At 56.1% G+C, this 26,240-nt stretch overlaps 2 protein-coding genes across 2 annotated transcripts in view; one reads left to right on the top strand and one right to left on the bottom strand.

The window, feature by feature from the left end:
• The window catches only part of LOC117639076 (RNA polymerase II elongation factor Ell), a 30,327-nt gene extending 10,464 nt beyond the window's left edge, over window positions 1-19,863 (bottom strand). The window contains exons 1-2 of the mRNA XM_034374464.1: window positions 19,732-19,863; window positions 11,241-11,288 (exon numbers count right to left, since the gene is read on the bottom strand). Of these exons, the coding sequence (XP_034230355.1) occupies window positions 11,241-11,288; window positions 19,732-19,863 (180 nt within the window). The remainder of the gene's footprint in view (window positions 1-11,240; window positions 11,289-19,731) is intronic.
• A 375-nt stretch (window positions 19,864-20,238) lies between these two features.
• Window positions 20,239-23,722, top strand: LOC117639077 (protein STIP1 homolog). The gene is made up of 6 exons (XM_034374465.1): window positions 20,239-20,389; window positions 20,796-21,005; window positions 21,084-21,237; window positions 21,351-21,451; window positions 21,520-21,649; window positions 21,744-23,722. The coding sequence occupies exons 1-6, from the start codon at window positions 20,366-20,368 to the stop codon at window positions 21,863-21,865; spliced, it is 741 nt and encodes a 246-aa protein (XP_034230356.1). The 5' UTR covers window positions 20,239-20,365; the 3' UTR covers window positions 21,866-23,722.
• The last annotated feature ends 2,518 nt before the right edge of the window (window positions 23,723-26,240 follow it).

Raw genomic sequence — 26,240 nt, 5'->3', positions numbered from 1 at the left:
CCGGCTCCACCCACCCATTAACATTAACGCGCGGCGTCGCGGCGACGCGGTCGTCGATCGATCCGTCGATAGGATAAGGCTGGCAGGGGTGAGCGAGAAAACGACTCGGTAAACTTTCCATTTCGATGCAACTTGACGACAAGACAAGGGGCCGTGCCTGGCGGCCTGGCGGCCAGGCCCCACAGCCCGGCCGTCACGCCCGGCCCGGCCCCGCGATACATCTAACCAGGAACAAGGCATACCGCAAGAGAAAGTCACTTCACACGGCAACTCGGCCTCCACCGGCCGGGCCATGGGCCGGGCCATGGGCCGGGCCTCTACCCGGCTTGGCTTGGCTCCGCCACTGCTCTGCGCCGCTCTGCGCCGCTCTGCGCCGGCCGGTCGGGCCGGACCGTGAGCCGGACAAGCCCGTGACGTAACACGTGCACGGAGTGTCCACCCGCGGGCCGCACGGGGCCGCACGGGGCCGCACGGGGCCGCAGCATCCCCTCGGCCAGGCCTCCGCGTTTCTCTCGGCCTATCGGCGATACGGTTCCATGTAGGCGCGCGGCACGCCAAGCCGCCCACTCCCCCTCCCCCCTCCACCGCTATTTCTAGCCACCCCGCCACCCGCCCGCCCGCAGGGTCGCCCGCACCTCGTCCCTTCCCTTACACCGCGGCCAGTGTCACAGCGACACCCAGCGACACGCCGCCGCGGCGTTGGCCCGCCGGCCCGGCGCTCCGGTTCCTCTCAAACAAGAGAGCGCGCCAGTGTGAGTGAGTGAGTGTGTGACTGTGTGTGACCCGTTTAGACGGCGTGAATCACACCGCAGCGCAGCGCGACGCAGCGCGGCCGGCTAGACCAAGCAGGCGAGGCAGTCGCAGTGTCCTCAAGGGGCACGGCCGGCACGGGCACGGCGCGCCTCTCCCACCGCGCGCACAGGGCCGAGGCGCCGAAGCGCCGGCTTGGGTTCGAACGGCCCAGTAGGCTGATTCCGAGAGTCGCTTTCGTCGCTGCCTCCTTCCCAACTACACGGAGTGCGAGACAGCGACACACACGACTCTTGGAATCAGTCTGTAGGGCCCAGCCCGGCCCAGCCCCCCAATTCCCAGCGACCGCACCACGCGGAGCGTCACCGCCGCGGCCAACCAACCCCAGGGCGCCGTCAGTGAGCCTCAGGCCACCGCCGCCACCACCTAAGACCGCGGCGACAAGTCATTTGTGGACGCGCCCCGGCTGCACGTCGGCGGGCGGGGCGGCGGGCGGGGCGGCGGGCGGGGCGGCGGGCGGGGCGGCGGGCGGGGCGGCGGGCGGGGCGGCGGGCGGGGCGGTCGGCCGAGTCCCACGTAACGGATCCACCCATTAGCGCCCCGCCCGCCGCCCCGCCACAGATGTTTCCCCTTCGCCGCACTGGGCCACCCTCAGTGCCTGCGGCCTGCGGCGGCGGCAGTGCGGCAGGCCCTCGGGCCCTGGGGGGCACGGCGACAATGCCACCGCCCTCCGCCCTCGCCGCCTCGCCTCGCGGTGCCGCCGACGCCGTCGACCCACCGGCCGGCCATTACCAGGCGAGCAGCGGGGAGCTGCCGCCCCGGTCGCGCAGTCCGCGCAGCGCAGCGCAGCGCGACAGTCAATAGAATCGCCAACATTGTTCCCCAGCTGGTGGCTGGCTGCCGGTCTGCCTGCCCCGAGGCCTGCCCCAGGCTCACCAGGCTGGCAGCGGCGTCGGCTGTGGCGTCGGCGGGGTGGTGCTGTGCTCGCTGCGCTGCAGCACGCAGGCAGGCAGGCAAGCAGCACGCCGCCCCTTTTTGCCTCGCATTCGCACCGTCCCGCGCCGGAATGCGCATCCCCCCCCCCTCCTCGGCCTCGGCACGCTCTCACGGGATTTCCAGCACGCGGCGCAGCCCGAAAAAAATACGCAAGAAATCGGTCAGCAGAGGCAAGGAGGCCGTGACGCAATGACGTCACTCAGACAAGGGAACGGACGACGACGGCAGTGCCACACTGACCCCGACAATGCTCGATTGAGACGCGAGGCACGTCGCGCAAATGACGAGTACTACTCCTTCCAGGGTCGCCTCGCCTCCTCCCCGCCCGAGTGACCCTGCCCCCCCCCCCCCCCCCCCCAAGCGCGTCGTCACCTTCCCCGCGCCGCCGCGATACGGTATGCGCACCCACCCGGGCCTACCGTCGGCCCGGCGCCGCCGTTTCGGGCTCCGCCGACGGCGGCCTCGCGCGCAACGCAGCGGGCGAGAACGCGCCCAACGGGCAACAAGTGTGCGAGAGACAGAGAGAGATTCTTCGGAATCGCTCTGCAGGACGCCGATATAGACGCCGAGCTGGCCGCCGATCTGGACGCCGAGCTGGACGCCGAGCTGGACGCCGAGCTGGACGCCGAGCTGGACGCCGAGCTGGACGCCGAGCTGGACGCCGAGCTGGACGCCGAGCTGGACGCCGAGCTGGACGCCAAGCTGGACGCCGAGCTGGACGCCGTCCCGGCCATCATCCAATTGACGGGCGGGACGCGGCGACATCCTGCGGCACCCAATCGCAACGCAGCGACGCCGACGAGCAAATCAAGACCGACTTCCTGCCGAGAGCCGCGACACTGGCCGTCGGCTTGCCCCGCCCCGCCGGCCCGCCGCGACGCACCAGCCTCAGTCTCACACGCACCGATCCGGGCCGCGCCCCGCCGCGCCCCGCCTGACGCAACGCCGACTAGGAACCGCGTGCAGCCCGAGCGGGGCTCGACTCGCGGCCACACAAAGCAAGGCAGGCGGCGGCTCGGCGTACACCTTCCAAAACGCCCCGATTAAGCTGGACGATCTGCAGCCAGCCTGTCCGGCCCGACCCACGCACGCCCCGCCCCGCCCCGCCACTCCAAGCGACACTAGGCAGTTTCGCCACTCGAAAAGACACTCCAGCAGTGTAACGACGCCAAGCCCCAGGCGTCGAGGCGGACGGACGGGGCGGCACGGCGCGCCTGCTCCCATTCCAGCGCTTGCTGAGCCTGGCTGAGCACCGCGCCGAGACGAGCCGAGCCGGGCGGCGCCGAGCCGGGCGGCGCCGAGCCGGGACTGGCTGTGATGCAAACAGTCGGAAGCAGCCCTTGTGCAACGCGAGTAGAACCACGCACCGAGCCAGACAGCCGTGGCCCAGGCCCAGGCAGTGCGCCAACACCTCTCAGACTCCAGGAAAAAGGCCTGCAAACTGCCGTGCAAGCTCATTCCGAACGGCACTCTGTCCCACTCGGACCCCCGCGGTCAAGCCTGCGGTGCACCCTAAAAGCGCGGACGCGAGGGAGAGAGACAGAGCGACGAAACTGTTCGGAATCAGTCCGCTGCACCGGCCCGACCGAGCCACCGCCCCGGGCGGCGAGGCCCGAATCCTGCAACGGCTGCAACGGGCAGGACCCGTCCGGATCAGTCGGAAAAACGCAGCAGGAAGGGAGGGGGACGGTCTGGATCGCGCAGGCAGGCGCTGCACTGCAGCAGCAGGTGGCAGCCAAAGCAGGCGCGCCGCTGCCGGGCCTGGAGCGCCGCGGCGGCAGGCAACCCTCGCGCGCGGCTGCGGGCTGGTTGCCTACCCGCCGGGCTGTCTTGACCTGTCGCGGCCTAGGCAAGCAGCGTGGCTGCGAAGCGTTGAGGCACTGCGCCGCCGTGGAGCCTCGGCCTACACAGAGCGACCGCGACATGGCACGGCGACCACGGGGAGCAGTCAAAGCCATGGGGGCAGCCTCGCCGCACCTCGCCGCGCCGCGCCTCGCCGGCCGCGTTTTCCGGGAGCAACAAACCCGCTGGCCGGCAGCCTGAGCGGCCACGCCCTGCGGCCCGGAGCAAGGACGTCCGTGGCAAAGCGCGGCTCGAAGCGCGGTGCGGCGCCGCGGCCAGCCGACCCGCACCAGCAGGCCAAGCGGACCCCAAACGAAAACGGCGAGGCGCGCAGCACGACGCGCTGGAGGAGAAATGAGCGACTAACAAGGAGCGCCAGAGAGAAAGAGAGCGAAGAGCGTAAACACACGGCTAGCCAGCCGGGCCGCGCCGGCCTGCCGCACCGCTTACTTGGCTACCGTCCAATTTGGCAGCGGAGTAAAAATACAATGGGCCTGGCTTGAGGAATAATATCGAAAGAGTTCGGGTACCATTTGCGGCGAGGCGAGACTGGCCGGCCGGGCACCAGATCTGCCGCGGCAGCAGCGCGCGACGCGCCGCGGCCAAGTCGGCCACGACTCGGAATGAATGAAGGAGCGGGCCGGCGGACGGAGGGGAGGCAGGCAGGGTTGTTAACGTTAATTTAACGATTAACGGCGTTACGGTAACGGCGTTAATCGTTAATTAACGTTAACGTTAACTCGTTAAAATATGTCTGGGCCATTAACGTTAACGCGTTAAGTTAATGGACTCTCTTAACGCGTAACGCCGTTAATGCGTTAACGTAGGGATTAATGCACGATCGGTCCAGGTAAATTTCCGAAAAAATATATGTGCTAGAGACAGCAAAAGCTGTTTTACGTAGTTTAATATTTGTGTTATGGTTTCTTTAATTCTTTTATGGGTGATGAACGTTTGTTTCAACGTTTTGGTGGCGTTATCTCAACCCTCTCTGGTTGGGTTTTAAAGTTTTTTTAACGATAACGGCGTTACTTGCGTTAATTTAACGTTAACGCGTTAAATTCTCAAATTCGAGTTAACGTTAACGCGTTAAGTTAATGCACCCGGACTAACGCATTAACGTTAACGCGTTAAATCTGAAATTAACGTTAACAACCCTGGAGGCAGGGATGCAGGGACGCGGCGGCCCGGTCCTCGCCGACGATGCACGATGCACTCTACAAATGGCATCAAGCGATAGCCACGGTCCGTGGCCGCGCACAGCGGCGCAGAGCCGAGAAAGCAAACAAGGTGAACGGAGCGGCCCAGGAGCGGAGTGGCAAGGCGGCAAGGGCCGGCCGGGCCGATATACAATGCCAAGAAGCTAACGAGAAGTTTGCCGCGGCGGGGAGGGGAAGGGGGGTGGGCGCCGAGTGAAGTGGGGCAGAAGCGTGCTAAATGGAGACACCGCAGAGTGACACACCACACCGCACCGGATCTATCTCGGACCGGCCGGGGCACATCCATGGGCACGGCGTCATGGGCACGCCGCGGGCCGCGGGCTGGGGCCCCTACTGTACTCCAGGACGGCGGCGAGGCGACACACTTCTACAGGCTGCCGCTCGGCGCGCTGCTCGGCGCGCTGCCCGACTCGGCCATGCCAAACCAGGCACCAGGCCCGGCCGCGGACAGTTCCCGGAATCCAAGGGTGGCCGCGCCGGGCGCGGGGCTCGCGCGGGGGCGGGAGGGCGCCGCTCAGTCCCACGTGCCCCCGCGCCCCGCCACCCCGCGCCCCGGCAGGCCGAGGCAGGCCGAGCGGCAGGCAGCGCCGTCTGGAGTGAAAGTGAAGTGCGGCGGCCAGCCTAAGGCCCAGCCGCAGCAGCGCCCGGCAGCGCCCGGCAGCGCCCGGCCAGGGTCAAATCCAGGCATATCCAGGCGGTGCGCGGCGCGCGGTTCACGCCGAGGCGCGCAAGGTCCCGACGCGTGCAGCCTCGCCGCCGTCTTGGCGTGCACCGCGCCGCCACCACAGCGCGCCGCTGGAGTAGGCCAGCAGGCTATGTGGGTCGTTCCGATATTTCGGCCACCGAAGCTTCTTCAGGCGGCACGCGGCCCTAGCAGATAGCGGCGCACCGACCTGCCAAGCCGCACACACGCACGGCAGGGGCCCTCTGCCAGAACAAGGCGAGGGGCCGTGAGGGGCGCAGGGCAACCATTTCATCAAACGACATTACATCTTGAGCTGGGTACAGTACAGCAGTACAGCTAACCCGGGGCCCGCCGCGCCGCACCTCGCAAAGGTCACAGGACCGCCCCCTCCCCTCTCCCCTCCGCTCTCCTCGCCCCGATCGGACTGGGCTTGGGCCGTAGCCGCCACCGCGCCTCGCCCCCACCCCGCGTGCACTGCACTGCGGTACACCTGCCCGCCGCGCCCCGCCGCGCCCCGCCCCGTGAGGCAAGGTAAGACAAAGCGTGACTCGATCGAGTGGCGCGGCGGGACGCGGTGTGCCCAGAGCGTACCGCGTCACGCTCGGCGTCACGCCTGGCTGCGACCAAGGTTTGCCCGGCCCTGCCCGGCCAGCCCCACCAGCCCCACCACTAGGCCCACGACCGCCTACCGGCTCGATTCGAGGCTCTCATTTTCACTTGACTGAGCACGATAGAGAGCGCAGTGCAGCGCACAGTGCGGCCGATCCCGAAAAACGCGGACATAAACGACTTTTTCAATTTTGAGCTACAATTGTTTCCATAGTGGAATTCGAAACTAGGATGATTCTTACGTCTAAAAACAGTTTACTCATATTTTTGCACACCCGAGAACGTCTTCTGTAGCCCTTCAAAGATACGTGTTTTGGCGCCAACGAAAGGGGCAACATAACCTATACATGTTTCCAAAGCTTTTATCCAGTTCCTTGAGCCACCGAAGCAGGCCGCGAAAATGCCCCAGGTACAGCTCGATCCCTCGTCTTTCACGAGCAATAAGGAACTTTACCAATATTTGCAAAATAAGTATTCTAAATTAACTTTTTCCTGGGAGCCCGCGCGTCTTCAAATTCATATAGTTTCGATTGAGATATAAAATGATTCCCGGGGATTCCCGTCGTTTGGCGCACATCAAATTAAAGCTTGATACTTCCTTGATCGATTCCAACAAAGATTGGGCCCAGCACGCTCCAGCCGCAGCTGTGCTGAGCAAGTATGTTCCTTGATTTCTGCACTTGTCGCCATATTTTCACCTTAGTGGACGGGTCGGTATCGATACAACAATCACAGCAGGGACAGTCAAATTGAGTCTCCTCAAGTTTGGAAGGTCGGTGAATCCATCCGTGACCGCATTTTTGACTAAACAGGGGCGGAACCAGGAACAAAAAGGGGGGTAAATTTTGAAATTTGACCAAATTGTTTAAAATTTTGTATTGGGGAGTTTTAAGGGTATCTAAATCTATTTTTGGCAATTTTGTTGACCTATCAAGTAAAATAGAACTTTCCCCCCTTTTAACTCCCTGATCCGCCCCTGCTATAGCAAAATTAAGTTTTGAAATGGATTTAGAGACCCTGAAAACCCTCGGATGCAAAATTTCAGTCTGTTTGAAATACTTTTAAAATTTACCCCCTTTCATATTTCTGGTTCCGCCCCTGCTGTATCAAAATTGAGGTAAGAAATAGAAACAGAGACCCCGCAAACGTATCTGAGCGAAAACTCGTCGGCCTACGTTTGCTAGGAACAGTTTTTTTGAAATATGTCCGTCTTTTTCGAGATCGGCCGCACTGTGCAGCGCCGAGCAGCGCGCGGGGCCGCGGCCGCGGGTTACGTCCTGGCCGGGCCGGGCCGGGCCAGGACGCCAGGCCGCGCTGCCGCAGGCTGGACTAAACTGCGCAGGGCAGCAAGCGGCGGCAAGGAGATGACGGCGACGTGCATCCTCCACACGCGCACGCACGCCAGCAAATAAAGGCTGCGCACGCGCGCTCATTTCTCCGCCTTGGCGGCGTCACGGCGTCGCGGCCGGCCTGGCCAACGACGGCGTCCTCAGCCAATTAATGGGCAGCCGTTCATGAGCGGTGCCGCCACTCCGCCACCATTTCCCCACAGTTCCGCTTTGACGTCGTCACGCCACGGCGGCACGGCGGCACGGCGGGGCCGTCCGGCAGCGGGGACCGGCCGCCGCCACCGTCACTGCCGGACCGGCGGACGGCCGGGCCTTTAGGCCGCGCCTTTAGGCCGGGCCGCTCAATTAGGTGTCCAAAGCAAGCAGCGCGATTCGGCCATTCGACAGCCTGCGGCACGCTGCGGCAGCGGCAGCAACATCGCAATCCTCGCGGCCGCATAGCGCGCCGTCAGGCCGTCAGGCCGTCAGCGCGAACCGGACCAGCCGGACCGGCAGGGAAACAACACTTTCGACGGTGTTCGACGGCCGGCACCGAGCCCAGACAATACGAACAAACAGATAAAAAGTCATGGAGGAGCCGGCACTGCTAGTGTAGCGGGGCCGCGCGCACCGCGTGCTGCACGGCCGCGCTGGCGGGCTGGCGGGGCCACAGGGCAGGAGGCTCCGTGATTTCGGAGTTAGATCATAGCCGTGCGGGAGAGAGCAGCACAGGTCCAGGTTATGACGAGGCCCCGTTCACTGCGCCGCGGCGGCATGGCCTGGCGACCCGCTGCCGTGGCGGGGCGTCGAGGCAAGTCGAGTCGACGCGCTGCCATGGCGGGGCGGTGGCGGGGCTGACGGGGCGGCGTGCCATGGCGGGGCGGCCCGGGCCGGTCCGCCGAGCGAGCCACGGAAGGTCAGCCAGTCTACCCGCCCCTGCCGCGCCCCCCGCCCCTACTGCCTCCAGCTCCAGTCCAGGCCGCGAGCCTTCTGCTGGAACGTACGAGGGCGACGGTCCAGAGCAAACGGAGCAAGCGGCGGGGGAGGTACCGCGGCAAGCCGAACCGCGGTCCAAATCGGTCCACGCCGCCGCAGGCCCGCAGGCGCTGTTACACTAAAACCGCGAGCACGCACACGCACATGGAGCGCGCCGGGCAAGAATAGCCAGGTCGGCCCGGCCGGCTCGACAGGCAAGCAGGCGTCGGCAGGTTCAAGTGCCGCGCGATGCGATACAGGCCTAATTAAACTGGGAAAGTCCCCCTCCCCTCCCCCTTTAGAGTTATTACACGGTCCAGGCCATCGCGGAGAGAGAAGCACGGCCAAACTGGCTAGGCCGCTACGCCCCGCTCGGCCGAGCTCCCATTCAAACCAAGACGCCAAGGGGCAGCTCATCGTGGCCCCCGCGACCGGGACTCGTCACTGCACTGCACGGCCCGCACGGCCCGCACGGCCTGCACGCAGCGCGGGGAGCGGGGAAGTTCAGCCAGCCGCGATAACAGGCGACCCCCGTTCAGGCCGCGTGTTTCGCCATGCCGCGGACGGGACGGGCGTCGCTTGGCCAGGCCAGCCAGTCCTGCTAAAGATTACTGTACGCGTCAAAATCCGCTAAGGCGCGAGCGCGCGACTGTTGTGTGCTCGGAGGACTCGGCAGGGCAGCGCCATCAGGCGGCTGGAAGACCGCCTTACTTCCGGGACTCGTGCCGCGCCGCGCCACACCGCGGAGCTCGCGGAGCCTCGCCGCGGCCAGCAGCACACAGCAATCACGAAGCCAGCCTCAGCGCCAGCCTCAGCGCCAGCCTCAGCGCCAGCCCGGACGCCTCTCCTCTCCAGTCTCTAGAGGCAGCAGCCAGCCATAGTGCCGCGCGGCAGCGTAGCCAGCGTAGCACGCGGAGCAGCGCGGAGCCCAGCGGCACAACCGCCTGCCTGCCTGCCGGGAAATCCCCGGGCGAGCGCAGCGCGCAGCGGCCGCGACAAGCCCGCACGCACACCGCGCGCACCGCCACCGCCCCGCCGCGGGGGCCGCGGGCCTGGGGCCTCGGGCCTGGGGCCTCCAGCAGCACGCCGTCAACCATCCCGACGGGCGCCGGGAGTGTCCTTGAAAAAGGACGCCGAGTCGGCGCGCTAATCTGATATCGAGTATCACACGGCGGCCGAGAGGCACGGCGGGGCGGGGCGGGGCGTGCCGAGGGCGTGCCGAGGGCGTGCCGAGGGCGTGCCGAAGGCCCGTTTACAGCGTCCGGCGGGGAGGCCCGCGGCACCGCGACGCCGCGGCACGCGCGTGGACGCCGCGGCCCTTTTCCCGCACGCCCAGCACACTCTGAAACGGGGCCTCTCCCTCGCACTCGCGGGCCGTGGTGCGCGCCGCCTGTGGGTGCGAGAGAGACAGGCCGCCCCCCCTCACCCTCTTAGAGCCAGCCTGCAGGCCGCCGCGGCGGAGGAGCGAGCAGGCAGGCGAGCAGGCAGGCGAGCAGGCAGCGCGACAAACAGCGAGAGGAGAGGTCAGCCAAACCAGTTTGGAATCAGGCCGGCATGGGCAGCATCAGGCTGGGCCGGCCTGGGCAGCCAGCGGCAGCCAGGGCCCCGCCAGCCACCGCTGCAGCCGCGGCTCCGCAGCGTCACGGCGGCAAGCCTCGGCCGAACAGCGACAGCCAGAAAAGCGCCCCGAAAAGGGCCAAAAACTGAAGGCCCTCCCCGCCAGCCAGTCGGCCACGCACTTTTCGCGGAGGAGGACGATGCGGACGCGCAACGCCAGTGGGCCAGTGGCGTGGAGCGCAGCGCGCGGAGCGCCAGGAGGAATGCCAGTGACAAATTGCAACACGGCAAAACCTCTAGGCCTCGCCGGCCCAGCCAGGCAGTGCAGGCAGTGCAGGCAGCCAGCCGCGGCCTGGCGCTCTGGAATATCGTTGCGTGCGCGGTGCGCGTGCAGCGCGTGCTGTGCTGGCGTCATCTGCCAATACGCCAGCAAAAATGCGGCGCGCTCGGCACACTCACCGCGCAAACTGGGGCACCCGCGGCGCGGCGTGGCGCGAGGCGGACAAATCATTTAAAGAGGGACGCCAAAGTCAGCAGCGCGCCGACCGGGGCGGACCGGGGTACCGGGGCAAAGGGGAGTGCGTGCGCGGCAGACACGTCGTCGCGCGACCCGCGTCGTCGTCGGCCGCTCCGATTTCGCTGTGCTTCGCGCTTCGCTCGCGTCGAAGCGAATGTCATCACGCCGCGCATTGTCTGGGGCCGGGCCGGGCCAGCCGGGCCAGCCGGGCCGGCATCAGCACAACCCGAGCGCCGGCGCGCCGCAGCTGACGCGGCGCGCAAAAAAAGAATATCCAGACATCGAGACGGGGAGCACGGCACGGCGGCACGGCCAAGGGGCAGGCAAAGGCAAGCCTGGCGTAGGGCGCACTATCGGTGTCGCCGTGATAACCAGCGGTGGGGGAATCACCAGAGTGTGAAAACAAAGACCACAGGTCAAGAAGGGAAGTGCGAAGAAGGCGTGCTCGCCGCGCTACTCGGGTCCAGGTCCGGCCGTTATCCTTCATTCATTTCTGCACGCGTTTCTCCCTCTCTCTTTCCCTCTTGTCCTCTCTCTCGCTCAGTCAGTGGCCATGTCACAGTTGTCAAGACTGACGAGGCGTCTTATAAATTATTATAAAGAGAAGCAGGAAAATTTCACAAGTCTTAGGCCAGTATCTCGTCCTGTGCGCTGTTCTCTGCTTATTTTCCATTCACCCCCCCCCCTTCCCACACCGCGTCAACACCTTCACAGTGGAAGCAAACAACTACAACCACACACTTCACAGTGCGCTCACTCACCCCTTCATTGCCTAGGAACTGGATGGACGGCGAGACGCTGGACTTGGCCTGCAACAGAGCGACATGCAAATCAACCCTCCGCCCGCATAGCATACACACCGCCCTGCAACAATCGAGTGACAACACACCGAGGACCGAGGGGGTATGCACTCGCGTAATAGTCGGTTCACTCTATCTGTCATAGCTTGCGTAATAATACGCGTAATAGTCGCGTAATAGCCGAAATTGTCAAAATTATCAATTTTGTGTTTTTAGGCCGTTTTTAGCTAAATTCCGATTAATTTGTGGCGTAATAGAGCGTAATAGCGTAATAGTCGGTACACAGGTTCAGAGAGCGCATACCCCCTCGCCGAGGACGTGTCGTCATGTGGCATTCTGGCATTGTTATCAGGGCCGACCGTGCACTCCGTGATGCAAACACAGCTTGCGTCGGCGGCCACGGCCCGCGCGTCCGCTTACAAGAAGCCGAATCCGCTTCCATACAATTACATATGAAAACACGTCACGGGCAAATGAACGCACAGCACCCAGCCAAGCCACACAGGTGCGGAACACGAATCGTAAATTAAAAAGTATACAATGCAATCTTAAATCTAAGCATACAACAGAGCCAGATAAAAAGTAAAAACAAACAATGAAGGTTACCTCAGACTGCGCATCTCTAGATCGTTTTAGATTCTCTCATATCAATCCGCCTCCTCACCGCAGCCTGAGTGTTCCCATCCCACTCTAGGCGGGGTTAGAGGATGACGCTGTCCCTTCCACTCGCTTGCAAACACTCGAAACCTTGCCGACCGTTTATCTCGGCAAGGACTGCCGGACATTGGCCTACTCATTCCACAATATTGTGCTGGCCTGGCCTGGGCGAGGGCCTGGGCGAGCCGGTGGCGGGGGAGGGGGGAGGGGAGGGGGGAGGGGGGTCTTGGGCCTTGCTGTGGGCGCTGCAGATGCACTAGGATTTCGCCTCGGCAGCAGCGGAAGCAGGCGGCGAGGCCGGCGAGGCCGACGCAGCGCAAATCCAGCCAAATCAGCGCGCCCAACCGGGAGGGGGGCTGCCGAGTGGTTCAGAGGGGAGGTTTGTCGCTCGCTCTCGCCCTGACGGAAGCCCCGTCGAGCCCCGTGAGCGCGACGGAGACGGCCATCGGCAAGCGCAGCACTGCGCAGCGCTCGCCCTAATTGCTGGTTGCTGCAGGTGCCGCCGGCAGTGTACTGTACGCGCGGCGCATCGAACTCGCACCGAGGACCGCTCGGCTCACCTGCACGGCGGCACGGCGATAGCGCTACGCTGGGCGATACGGCAAGTGGCGGCCCTGGCGGTCACCGCGGTCCATCAGGGCGATAGGCCCGTCCGCCGGGCCGCGGACGGGGACGACGCGACGACGCGACCGCCGCGCCGCCGCCACGTGCGCCCGCCGCGCGTGCGGCGCCACCCCCGCGCACTGCAGCACGTGCAGCGCGGACCCTGCGGGGTGGGCCGGCCGGATGCGTCACGGTGACGCAAAGCGAGGAAGTGCGCCACGCCGCCCCGCCCCGCCTCGCCGCGGCCCCTACGCGCTCCAATCGGCCTGCGGCTGACGCTGCGCGGCGCTGTCACACAAGTCGGTCAACATGGGGGTCCGCGGCCCCGCCCGGCCCCGCCCGGCCCCGCCCCATTTCGAGTCCTGCGCGCTGCCGACGCGCTGCCGACGCGCTGCCGACGCGCTGCCCATCCAAGACTCCATGAAGCGAGCCAATCACGCGCGGCGACGCGATGCGGCCATTCGGTTCCCTTTACGACTCATCCCGCGAGCCGCGACGCGCCGCCAGTGCCGCGCTGCAGCCCGAGGCCAGTCCTACGGCCAGCCCTACGGCCAGCCCTACGGCCAGCCCTACGGCCAGTCCTACGGCCAGCCCTACGGCCAGCCCTACGGCCAGTCCTACGGCCAGCCCTACGGCCAGCCCTACGGCCAGCCCTACGGCCAGCCCTACGGCCAGTCCTACGGCCAGCCCTACGGCCAGCCCTACGGCCAGCCCTACGGCCAGTCCTACGGCCAGCCCTACGGCCAGCCCTACGGCCAGTCCTACGGCCAGCCCTACGGCCCGGCCGGCTTCCTGGTGACCCAACCGGGAACGCCCCAGGCAACCCAATGCCCTAGTTCGGCCGGCCGCCAGGTCCCCCCTGCCCGGCCGGCCGCCGACAAGGTCGCCCTGAGGGAGGCCGACGAGGGTCACGACCAGGTCCGCGTCCGCACGGTGCGCACCCCCTGGCAACGGCCGCAGGGCCGCACAAAGCGGTCGCCCCTCGCTTCACACGTCCCCAGACGCAGCACGGCGCGCAGCACGGCGCGCAGCACGGCCGGGTCTGCAGCCAAACCCGCGGCAAGCGCGACAAGCGGCAACGGTCCCACCCATCCTGAGGGGCTACACTGCCAACGAGTCAGCGCGCCCGCGCTCGGCGCAGTGCCTCACGGCTTAGCTTATTTGCGAGGGAAATCCGCCTGCATCGGCGTGGGCCCCGGTGGGCCCGGTTAGTGCGCACGAGGGAAAACTAAGACACAGGCGGGCCGAGAACCCGGGCCAGCGGCGGCCAGCCAGCCAGCCACACACAGACTCGCGCCGATCACGCCATCGGACACCAAGCAGATGGCCATCCTGGCAAGCCGCGGGAGAAAGCAAGCAAAGAATACGGTTCTGCAACAAGGACACTGCGACGCCAAATCAAATGACGGTGCACAAAGTCACGTAACGCCGCGAAAGGGCCGCGGAAGGCCCGCGGCGGGGCGAGGGGGCCCACTGGGCAGCGGGGCATTCCAGCCAATCAGCTTTACGGACGCCGTGTTTACAAGCAAGCCCCCTATAAACGCCGCGGTGGGCACGGCGGCCGCGGCGGCCGGCACCCCTTCCCTGCCTCTCCGAGAATGTAGGTGCGCAGCGCACAGAGGGGGGCGAGGAGCCAGCCAGCGCGCTGCGGCGGTGGCGGCGGGGCGGCGGTGTGGGCCAACGGGACTGGCTGCAACCCGCTAACACCATCACCTTCGCTTTCCGCGTACGTACCGCGCACCGCGCCCGGACAATCAAACCCAAAGGAGCCTGCGCGGGCCGCAGGGGCCTGGCCGACCTGGCCAATATGGGGGGCTAACGCGGCTAACGGCAACAAGCAGACCACATCTCAACAAATTACGCCGCGCAGACAAGCGCGCTCGGGCAACACACACACACACACACACACTCTTGCGCGCCTGGGGACGACCTGTGCCAACAAGATCCCTTACTGGCCGCCCGCACACCCACAAAAGACGGCTTAGCACCTGCCCCCCCCTCTCCTCCCAGGGGCGTCTTTTCTTACGCTTTGGGCGAATAGAGGCCCCTTGTCGCGTGGGGCCCGTGGGGCCCGTGGGGCCGGTGGGCCAGGCCGTGCCCTGGCCGCCGTAGGCCGCCGTGCCGATGCGACGCGTTTTAGCGGATAGCAACCGACATGGCAACACCGCGAGCGGGGCCCCGCCGCCACGCCCCGCCACGCCCCGCCCCGCCACGCCACGCCCCGCGCTCCGGGCCGCCATTCATCCCATCAGTTAGGCCCTTACACCCCAACAGGTGGCAGCTTATCGGGTCCATCCGGCAGCCAAGTCTTTTCCAGGCGGCGATTACCCGCACGGAAAGCACGCGGCGCCCTCTAGCCGCGGCCAGCGCGGCCGGCCCGCCCAGGCCCGCCCAGCGATAAGCGAGCCGACGAGCCGCTCCCCCAAACACGCACAAAACTTCCCCCGCGCGCACCGCGCCACCGCGCCCCGCCGGCGAGCGGAGCAGCGGCGGCAGCGACAGCGTGCCCGAAAACCCGGCCGAGGTCGCCGTCTCGAGCCGCTAGCTGCAATCGCCGCCTAGACCGCCATCGCCCAGAGTCGCGTCTCGTTTCGTTTCGCAAACATGGATGCACAGTCGGCCGTTCAACTGAGGCGCCGCACAGCCGCGCGCCGCGCCGCCCTCCTCGGCCAGCTCAATGAATGGGCGGCCGAGGCGCTGTTTGGGCACCAGGTTGGCACAGCGCAGCCACAGCCAGCGCAGCCCGACCTTGCCTGCGGTGCCTGCAGCCTTATCTAGCCGTGACAGCAGCGCCGGCCCAGAGGCCACCGCGGTGCACTGGCTCACTGACCCAAGACGGCTTGCTGTTGTCAGCTGTTTTTCTCCGAGGCAATCTACCTCTTTTTCTGGCCGCGGCAACAACGGGTCACCTTCGCCTAAGACTCCAGCGGCAAGCCTATCGTCACAGCTGGCCACATTCCGGGGAAGTTCCCGGGTGGCTGCGTCGCCCCGCGTCGCGCGCTAGCTACGCCACTGCGCCACCCGACCGTGCGACAAGCCTTCACTTCCGCGTGGATCCGCGGCTCTTTGGGCTCCGCTGGGTTACGCTAGCACGGCTAGCACCGAACCGAGCACGGGCCTTCGGCTCCTTCGGCTCCGGCCAAGCCTCGCTTCTTATCGGCCGGGACGACCGCGGCGTAGCTAACATCGCTAGCGCAGCTACGCCAGTGCGTGTCCTAGCTGCTACGCCGTGCTACGCCGTGCTACGCCGCGCAACGCCGTGCTACGCCGCGCACGCGCAACGCCCAGCTACGCCCAGCTACGCCCAGCTACGCCCAGCTACGCCCAGCTACGCCCAGCTACCCCAGGCAATCTACCCTTTCGCCGGGCACACGGTACGCCCAGCTACGCCCAGCGGCAAGCTACGTCCAGTGGCCACTTCCGGCAGCTACCCCAGCTCGCGCGCCGTGCCCGGGGCCGTGTCGGGGCCGCGCAGTACGCCACCGCCCAGGCGCCCCAGTTCATCCGGTGGATCCGCGGTTGGGCCCCGGGCCTGGGCCTCGGCAGGCGCACCGCCGGCTAGGGCCGCGTAGCGAACGCTCGACGCCTTCAGGAGGCCCGTCGACGGCCGGGCCGGCCGGCGGGGTCCAAGATCGCTATCCATTACCAGGGCCCTTTGTCGAGCAGTTTTGCTACGCGTCTCGCCGGATGCGAGCCGCGAGGTGATCCCGCCTCGAGCGAAACGCCCGCAGCCGGCAGGGCCGGCAGCACGCCCACAATGGCGCCCCGCCCCGCCCGGCCCCCACCCACGCGACGCGGCCCCTTTAAATTAACATTTTGATTGTCCAGGCCGTCGCTACGCCCGGGCCGCCCAGCCGGTCCAGCTACCCGCTGCCAGGCCGCCTGCAACTATTCGGGCCGCGGGTAGTAGGCACCCCAGGTCGTCCCGTAGTTCATCCTGCTACACTGTCATTGCAGGGCGGTTCGGGAAGGCCACGTGGCCGCTGCCTTAGCTTGTAGCGCCGAGGCGCCCTCGGGATGAGCCGCCTAAGGGCCCATCCGGGGGCCTAAGGGAGTCGAGACCATTACCAGGCCGTTGGCCCGGCCCTCTTGTTCCTCCCGAATGCAGACAAGGTGATGTGTCCAACCCCTCGAGATACATTGCAGCGAAGGGCAGGGCAGCACAGTCCGCACGCACAAGGGCGCACCCCAACCCCGCCGGCAACAGCGGCGGCCCAAAGTTAACTCGATATTGCCGGCCTCGGGGCCCTGGCCCCCCTTTTAGGCGCCCATGGCGATCCCCCAAAGGCGCTGCAAACCTAATGCAGGCTTTAAACAAACGCCAACCGGAACGTCCGCTGAATGACAGTGTAGGACACGGCGCACGCCTCGGCGCACGCCTCGGCGCACGCCGGCGGAGAATTCGGCGAAACGGGTCGCTCATCGCCGCGCCCCGCCACCCGGCGGAAAATTTTCGCCAAATTCCCAACGGCAAAGAGACATTGGCAAGACCCCGCGGCCCTGGCAAAACAAACCCTTGCTTCTGACGGTACTTCGGGCGCAAAGGTCTCCGAAAAGAGGGGGGAGGGGAGGGAGGGGGCCAAGATAAAACTATCCCCGTCTACGCCGCTGAATCCGCAACGTAGTGCTACACCTAGTGCCCCCTGCTAGTACTAGGCAACGTGCCAGGCGGCACGGCAGGCGCGGCACGGCAGGCGCGGCACGCCTGCCAAAACTTTTACCTCGTCTTAGCCTGCCAGGCCAGCGAGATGTCTTGGTTCGCATTTCACCTTTTAGCGTCATCCGCCACCCTGGCAGACATCGTTTCCGCGTTTCGTTTCGGCTACGGGGCCGGGCCCGGGGCCGGGCCCAGGGCCGGGCCCAGGGCGCACCCTGCCCCGATAACGAGGGTGGCCGTGGCCCCGCCCCGCCTCGCCCCGCCCCCCGCAACGACTCTTGTAAGCCCCACGGCCCCGAGGGTTCTCGTCCCGACCGACCCTGGGACACATCTGTTGAGGACCACTCCTCTACGATTGGGGCGCGACTTGTGACTAAAAGTGCACAGCAAGGCTGAGGCAGACCTACGAACGCTTTGGTACCTCTAATCTGTCTGTTCCCCAACATTCTGATACGGCGGCACTAACTCTGTTCGAGCGCTTTCGTAAAGAGCTAATGACAAAGAAATAGGTCCAGGTTGTCAACATAGAACAACACAGGGAAATATTTTATGTCATATTGCAGGGACTGTGCGTTTGAGTCTTGCCAACAGACTTCTATGTCCTTGAAAATAAAGCCAAATTATCAACCATGAAATCCATGGAGATATTTTAAGAAAATGGGCCATTAAATAAACGTTATTAGGGAACCAATTTTAAAACTAGCAGCGAGCTTTCTGTTAAATTGAATTAAAGTCAACACACCCAGACTGAGAGCAAGGCTGGCATGAGAAGGGGAGAGATCTAAAGCCAGTCAGAGAGCACAGAGCAAAGAAAACTTACTACCTGAGAGCAACTTCTTCATACATGCATACATCTTGGTGTAAAGATTCCTGTTGATCTGTTTCGATGAGTTATCCATTTTAGTCTTGAAGATAATCCTGACAAGGTATCCAGAACGTTAAATTCACTTTTTCTTCTTTTTTCACATTTTCACTTAACACTATTTCACTTTAAACCAGTATTATTTAATCTTTTAATACTGTTTATCACTATCACTTTTTCACTTTGGCACATTCTTCACTTAGCACATTCACTTCACATTCGAGAGGAGATGATGAAGCGGTATCCAAGGTTAAAGCTCCAGGATGAATTATCCATAGAACCCAGGTTAAGTGTTGGTGATGAAACACATTGGTAGAACAAAAACAACTGTGTTGCAACGCATGAAGATCTTGACACCATTACTTATGTCCACAACAAGCAAAACTCAATAAAAATGTTGTACTGCTTCACAAAGGTGATGGCACAACCACTCTTTGGCCCACTTGTTTGTTTCTCGTTGAAACAAACAACTCAAATCAAACTTAGGTCCTGAACAGCCATGTTATGAATAGTACGAAGTACACAGTTAAAAAGGGAAGGAAATTTAAGAGATAGTACATTTTTTTAGTTGGCTTCCGAGTAGTACATTATCAGTCCAGATCACATCCAATCTAACATACGAACTCAATATTAAAATTAAGTATTGAAGGAAACTACTGTATAATTAAAGGTGAGCGCAGTACATATGATATTAAAGGTGTTACCACCCAGTTACAAGAAACATATAGTTAACCTAGTTATGACATGACAGCGTCATGACGCTTACAAAATCCTCAACATGATTTACTTGACACCCAAAGAGAGAAACATTGAAATATGTACAACACAAAGCATTATTATGAAATGGTCACATGAGGAAAGATACAAAATAGATAGATACACAGTTGACTTTGAGTTAAAGATTAAGGTAGCCAGGTCACATTGAGTATACAATTTGGGAGAAGGAGAACTTTTTCAAAAATGTCAATACCCCTATACACATTAGAGAGGAGGTAACATGAATATGCAGTAATATTACAGGAACAGTTAAAATGTTTTGATAAAATACAGTGACAGATTGAATCTTTTGACTTACAAAGATATAATAAAACATGACAATGCTATGTGAATGAAAAACTACAGAACTGATTCAAGATGCGACACAAAAGAAACAATCGACAGAATTATAATCAAATTTGCCCTCCAGATGTAACGACGGTCGAAATGTAACGGCAAAATGCGAGACTTCGAAAAAATCAACCTCAAATTCTGTAAAGGGTCGGGACAGGATGGCACAACTTGACGTTTCACTTCGTGCAAGACGTATTTATCGAGGGGAAAAATATCTAGCTTGAAGGCTGATATAGCTTACATTTTATCTTTGATAAATCAAATTAAATTAACTGAATTTTAATGAGGATCAATCACGCGAACGTAATTTCTGATCGGCCTGTTGACGTGGCGAGCTATATTATTTGCAATATCTCCTAGAATTTCATCGTTATTGTACTTTTTCATTCATCGACATACTGAATCCAGATTAGCTTACAATAGAAAATAAGTTAAAACACGTTTTTACTGACTAGAATGACTTGATAAATGTAAAATATGGCGACATTAAAATAAACGTTGGAGCACTACTCCGCAACAATGATTGTTTACGGGCACAAAATCCACTCCTCTGAAGTACTTACCGCATTTTTAAGATGCTCTTCTATTGCTTTAAATGCTGAGTCTGTGAGTTTAACAAAAATTAAAGATTTATCCTGATAACTAGGTTCTTGAGATGACAACCCATACTTTACACCTGCCACCAGCGCAGCCATTTCGGTCTAACTTGACGCTTGGACTCGGAGAACAGCTGACGTCTGGGATATTATCAGATCAGCAACTAACAAATCCTCCTGCGACGTTATAAAGCGTGTCCTTTTAGAACCATTTTAAAGTCTTATTAATTTTTGTACGCTGTTCCAACGCAACTGAATGCTCTCAGATAAATAAAAGTAATGCATTCGAAAAGATTAGAATAAGGCCTTCTTCTGACTACTACTTCGTTTCGGCGGGATCTTTCAAATGCACTTCGGTGACCTTCACGGCACACAACAATCAAAGCTTGTTGAAACTTTAAACAACTCCCCATGATGCTAGAAATGACGAATGATTTTCAGGTGTATGTAAAATTGATTTGGCACTTGAAAACACGATTACGGAACTGAAATGGAGTGACCCCCTTAAGAGTGACTAGAAGAAGAAGGAGAGGAAGAAGTCCTTTCGCACAGAACGTGTCATAGAAAAGGCGCAAACGGAAATGACACAGAAATATTTACAATGGAAGGCCCCAAGGCAGAAACGGTATTGTTAACAATAAAATTTATTACTTTATTTATCTGCATTGCGTTGTGTTGTAAAAATTATTCAGTCTGGAGTAAATAGAGCGCTTAGTGTCTTGTTTTTTTCGGTCTTATGTGGCTGCCAATTCTTTTAAGTTGAGTTTTTCTGCAAAACAAGACCGGCTGCTTGAACCCTTTATGAAAACTTGAGCATCAATGGAGCGTTTATTCCGTTCCGTATTAGTACCCAGTCGAAAAATGTTGAGCATGGAAGAAAGACGCTTACTGGTGTCACTTTCTCGTCCTCAACGTATTGTTCTTGAGATATTTCTATAATTTGGGAGGGATGACCTAACCTCATATATCTTGCCAGGAAGCATTATTTATTTTTAGAGAATCTCAGAAACACATAAATTTGTTCTTTACAGGTGATAAAACTTAAGGAGAAGGGCAATGCATGTGTACGAGAGGAAAAATATGAAGAGGCTATATTTCACTACTCACATGCTTTAAAATTGGACCCTCTTAATTATTCCATTTATAGTAATCGTTCTCTTGCATTTTTAAAAATGCAACAGTATTATTTGTCAATGGCTGATGCACTGCAGACAATAAAAATTGCCCCAGAATGGGCTAAGGTAAGAGCGAAGCCACATTAATTTGACATCATGTTGATCCAACACTAGTACAATTCTAAACAAATATTGTATTCTCAGGGATATTTTCGGAAAGGTGAAGTGGAATTTGCTACATTTCATTTCTCTGAAGCATTATCCTCTTATGGTAAGGCATTGGCGAGACAAAGAGATGACCCTAACATCCGTCATGCCTTAACCAAAACCACCCAGGGATGGTTGACAGATCGCAGAGGTGATTATTTATTTATTACTTTTCCACTTTCACCCGCATTTAACTTTGTTTTCTAATTTTAAAGTTCAATTATATTTTGCCTAAGTGTTCATGCAATTGTTACTTTTCCTTAGCTGATGAACAAATCCCATGGCTTGGTGCTGGAGTTGGAATTATCATTGGTGTGGTAATAGTTATTTCTGACCAGACTATTGCTCCTAAACCTACATTAACAGTAAGTACCTGATGTTATTATAAAATTTGCAAACAATTTCATCTAATTCATTTTCCCTTAATTTGCAGCATCCTATTATCATGGCTCTTCTCACAATATCAATAGCACTTATCGGTTACGCTATTTCTAAGGGCATACGGTACTATGTAAAGTGCCAAAGAAAGTCTCTATTAGAACCCCCTCTTGATCTGCTACCAGGTTAGTGTGACTCATATCTGTGCTTCCAAATTGAATGTTTGCCCTTTCACCATGTGCCATGTTCTAATGTGTATGTGATTTCTTCTCATCTTAGAAGAGTCCAAACCGGCCCAGTCAGAGGATGGTGATGATGAGGAGGAGGGAGCTGGCCATCACAAGTCACCACGTTTCACAAAGGCTCAAGCAAGGCAACGATTTAAAAAGGGTAAAAGTTAAATTAGAAAATTGAATTGTTAACGGAGTTCTGAAGGAAAAAGAGGTGTGTGATAAGGAAGTAAAGTAATCAATTACCCCAGACTGTGGTGTAGTTCGGCAGAAGACCTGCTTATGTCACTTCAGTCACTTTGATATATTTTCCAGGGTCCCCACGGTAGCTCTGTTCCATTTTTCATATGATCTTATTATAAATATAATGTGCAAGACTATTGCCTCAATGTACTTATGTAATTGTTTGTGTTTTGAGCTCCTTCACATGATTATCATGCCAAGAAGATGAACAGGGTGTTTAACAAACTTTATTGTGTTGAATGAGGCTTGTGAAACAGCCTGTTTAATTTCCTTGGACTAATGTTTTCAGCTGTGCATAAATCTTATGCTTGAGTACCAATCATACTTATGTTTGACACTTAGATTAAAACTTTTCTTCAATTTTTCTTGTTAAGTGCTTTTGTAAGGTTTTGCTTTTTGTAAATTTTTCAATTATATACTTAGCCTAGTAATTTTCCTTGAGTCTCTCAATGAATCATATCTCTCCCTCCTACTCATCCTTTAGAAATGTGACTTATATTCTGCTATAGTATTGTTTCCTTGTGTTTGTAATTTCTGTTTTTTTTTTGTTTTGTTTTGGTTGACTCTAAACTCTTGTTTTTGTGTGTGATTAGAGTAGGGGATTAAATGTGATAGACCATATGTTTCAGTTGAGAATGCTACATGGTCTCTTTGTCTACATCTGTATCTAAACACAATAATTGCTGCAGAAAAGTATAGCTGTACAGCTTCTCTCTGAAAGTTGTTTTTATGTGGTGGAGGATTAGGTTTCAACAGAAAGAAGAATCTTCATCTGGATAGATAGCATAGAAAGTTAAGAGAGTGTGTTAAAACAAGTAACTGTGATTTTATAAAAACAAAAAATTAACGGTAGTAGTTTTTTAAACTTTGTAATACTGTATCCAACCCATTGCCTTATTATCAACTTTCCTTGCCTCCTTAACCTTCTTTTTCTTCCTGTGCCAGTTAATATATTATTGTGTTGAATTTTCTATTCTGTTCCCTTTACTTATTCTTTTGTTTTTCTGGTACCTGGTTATAAGAAGTGACCTGTCTCTACAGGGTGGCCTTCATATATTTTGCACTATCCTGTACCATATTATTTTTTTTGGTGCCTACATGGCTGCATGATTATTGTACTGAGCCACCCTGTGATATCTGCCTCAGATTGTTTTTGAATGATAGGAGCTACACTGAAACAGTCAAGCTACCTTGAGACCCTTCAAATATAAGACATGATGGCATTTTTTATGCCGGAGTTGTTCCTTTGCAACTTTTTTCACATTACTGCCCTTTACTCTTTTACAAAGTATGCATAAGTTTCTAAACTGCAAAGTACTTAAGAGGCAATAGCATAAGTTGAATTGTACTCCTTTGTGTCATTACCATCAAAGCCGTCCAATTTTTAAAAACACAATGTTTTTGATTTTTTTTTTCGTTGATTTTTTTAAAAATATTGGATAGTTTACAGAGTTTCATAGTTGGATAATAGTTGGACTTGACTCATACCACCATTCAAGGTGTTCAAAAATATTTTTCTAATGTCAAAAAAATCAGAAGAGGGATCAAACATGTCTTTATGAGCTGTTAAAGTATCTGGATCAAGCAATATTTTTTGTGAAGGGTTTTATGTACTCCATAGTTGTATATTTACGAAGTTCAATGATTCTTCTGAAGTAGAGCTCTGTGAAGGTTGCTGTGTGGAGGCTCAATTTCTGCTGTAAGTTGTTGTTAGCTCTGAAATTTGTGCTTTTTAGAAGGATGCTAAGTTTAGATCAATTATATCAACGTTGAAACTACAACAAATGTTTTCATTTTACCTCATTCCTAAAGATATTGACTTGACTTGCCAGGCTCGAGCAGTGAGCTGCAGATTTTCTATTTGAGGACCAGCTGCCCATCCACCTCACCAAGTAGTAGTGTGAGACTCATGCTTGACAGAGCCGCTGTTGAAAGTCATTCTTGAAGCAAGAACCTTCATATGAGCTATGTGCTTGTGGGACGGTAGCAATAAGTAAGGCAATCTTATCCTGGTATTCATTATTTTATTCATTTTTTTTATAAAAAAAAAATTAATTTAGAGATCAATAGCCAGGACACCACAGCTTGTCATTTAGTTAATAATGACAACCACAACACTGAATGGGCTTCTGTATGTCATAAGCCACAAGTCGACACTCAATTTTTTTACAGACACATGGAACTAAGTTAAAAATATCTCTCACTAGAGTGATGGCAGCAATGCCTTCAACACTACCCAACACAATAAATTACATAATCCATCTCATTGTGCACACTTGCTGCATGTTTTCATAACACAAAATATTCTATAGACCATAGACTACACCACTTCACATACAGACAGATTAAGAAACCTAGGAATATATACAACATATGTACAAATTACAAGCTAGAATGTTTTGGCAGGAAACACATGTTTTTGTTTTCTACCTGAGCTGGAACGTTTTCCAGTGCACCACATGCTCTAATGTGACAATGCAGGTAAGCTAATTTTCTATACAGCAGCATATAAATACAAAAACATGAAACTAAGTAATTAATACAGTCATGAGCACATAACATTTTGACAAAGTACCGAGTCTTCTTGAAGAAATGTTAATAAAATAAACCACCATCGAACCTACTTTTTTTTTCCTGTAAATGACACAGAATTGGTTCTGCAGCTACATATCTAGGGTCTGAAAGTAATTACAAAAAGCTGCTTATCACCAAAACCCATAATGAAGAACGCCTAATTCAATGAAATCACAATTTTTCAACCGACATATTTCCAAGTTCGTAAAGAACTGCAAATTTCAGCCATAGTTTATGAATACACTAGGTCTACACAAATAGCAAAGACTCTTCAAATGAAATAAATCTAGTATGAACACTGACAAAGCATACATTGCACATTGGATAGGGGAGGAAGTGTGTACTTTATTTCTCTAACACTCACATAATAATGTAATTTACTAAGAAAGTGGTTTTGACATACACATATGTCCTTGACTTTCACTCATTCAATTCATTGGAATGGAAAGGTTCATTACAAAATTGCTATGACAAACCTCCTACATTCATCACAAGCTATCAATAGTGTGACAAAAGTTATTTCTAAAGAACAATTGTTACAAATACAGTACAGTAATTACAAATGTGGAATGAGGTAGTTACAATTGTAGCAGACAAAATAGAAAAAGGATAACATTGAACACATTCCAAGAACTGAAATTGGAAGCCTATACCATTATATTGGTTTATAGGGCCTGTGTAGAAGACAACCAATGTCACTAAACAGAACACAGCATTTTACTACTACTGTAGATGAATAAGTCAGTACATAAAACAAAGGTTGTTGTAGTCACATTTGAACACAGCATCAAAGTACGGCAGGGTAATTCGGTCCAGTAGGAATGACTATTGTGCCCCTTTATCTATTTGATCCTGTGAGGGAGCCAAAAGTGTCCATGTGTGTCTAGTTCCTAGTTCTAGCACCCCATTTCGTTAATGAAATAATAACAGTCTCACAATTACAATTTGATCGGCTACTAGAGGAATTCTGCCTTGATGGTTGGAGGGCATTACTTGTCAAAAAAAAAAAAAAATGCAGAATGCATCAGATTCTGTTCATTCCTTTGCTGTCTGTTTCAAAACTATTACCACAAATCTTAAGTAAGTTCTTAAATTTATGTTTGAAATGCACCAGATTAGTACACTTACAACTTTAACTGGGGTTATGAGCAACAAAACAGTTGTGTTACAGGCCTCAAAACAGCCCAAACCAATTGTAAAACGTTTGGCAGGATAAAGACACATACTGTACTATGTTATAAATACCACACTTGAAATATTAGAATACAAAGCTTCAGGTTAAAATGGTATTTAAACACATTCACATTAAAAGTTCTGCAGATATACTACATATTATTTAAGACAGTAATCCATTCTACAAAAGGCAATGACCATATTTGTCATGCATAATGGCAGTGACATCAACATATTGGTTCATTTCAAGGCCAGGTAAAAAGATAAACAACTACTAGGAATTCTTAACAAAGAATCAAAACCCATTACATGCAAAAGAATTTCTAAAATTTTTGGTGAAAATTTCAAGAACAGTCCAGTAAATTGAAGTTATTTGAATATTTCCTAAAACCCTAGATAAGACCTTCAAAAGACGCTAAGAGTATAAAGTAAATCAAAACCACACACACTTTTGGAGGTTTGAATACTTTTGACAGATAAGGAATAAAACATTCAATGAATTTGTTCACTCATAGCTAGACAAAAACCAAGACAGATTGAGTAAAACTGACAGTTT

This window comes from Thrips palmi, unplaced genomic scaffold (assembly GCF_012932325.1).
Source record: "Thrips palmi isolate BJ-2018 unplaced genomic scaffold, TpBJ-2018v1 HiC_scaffold_10, whole genome shotgun sequence".
NCBI lineage: Eukaryota > Metazoa > Arthropoda > Insecta > Thysanoptera > Thripidae > Thrips > Thrips palmi.
This window is presented reverse-complemented; position numbering and strand designations above follow the sequence as displayed.

Bases quoted from the DNA above. Each gene is read 5' to 3' on its own strand.
- LOC117639077 (XM_034374465.1), top strand. From the start codon at position 20,366: ATGGAAGGCCCCAAGGCAGAAACG. The intron at 20,390-20,795 runs GTATTGTTAACA...TGTTCTTTACAG, and splicing joins AAGGCCCCAAGGCAGAAACG to GTGATAAAACTTAAGGAGAA. The intron at 21,452-21,519 runs GTAAGTACCTGA...CTTAATTTGCAG, and splicing joins CTCCTAAACCTACATTAACA to CATCCTATTATCATGGCTCT.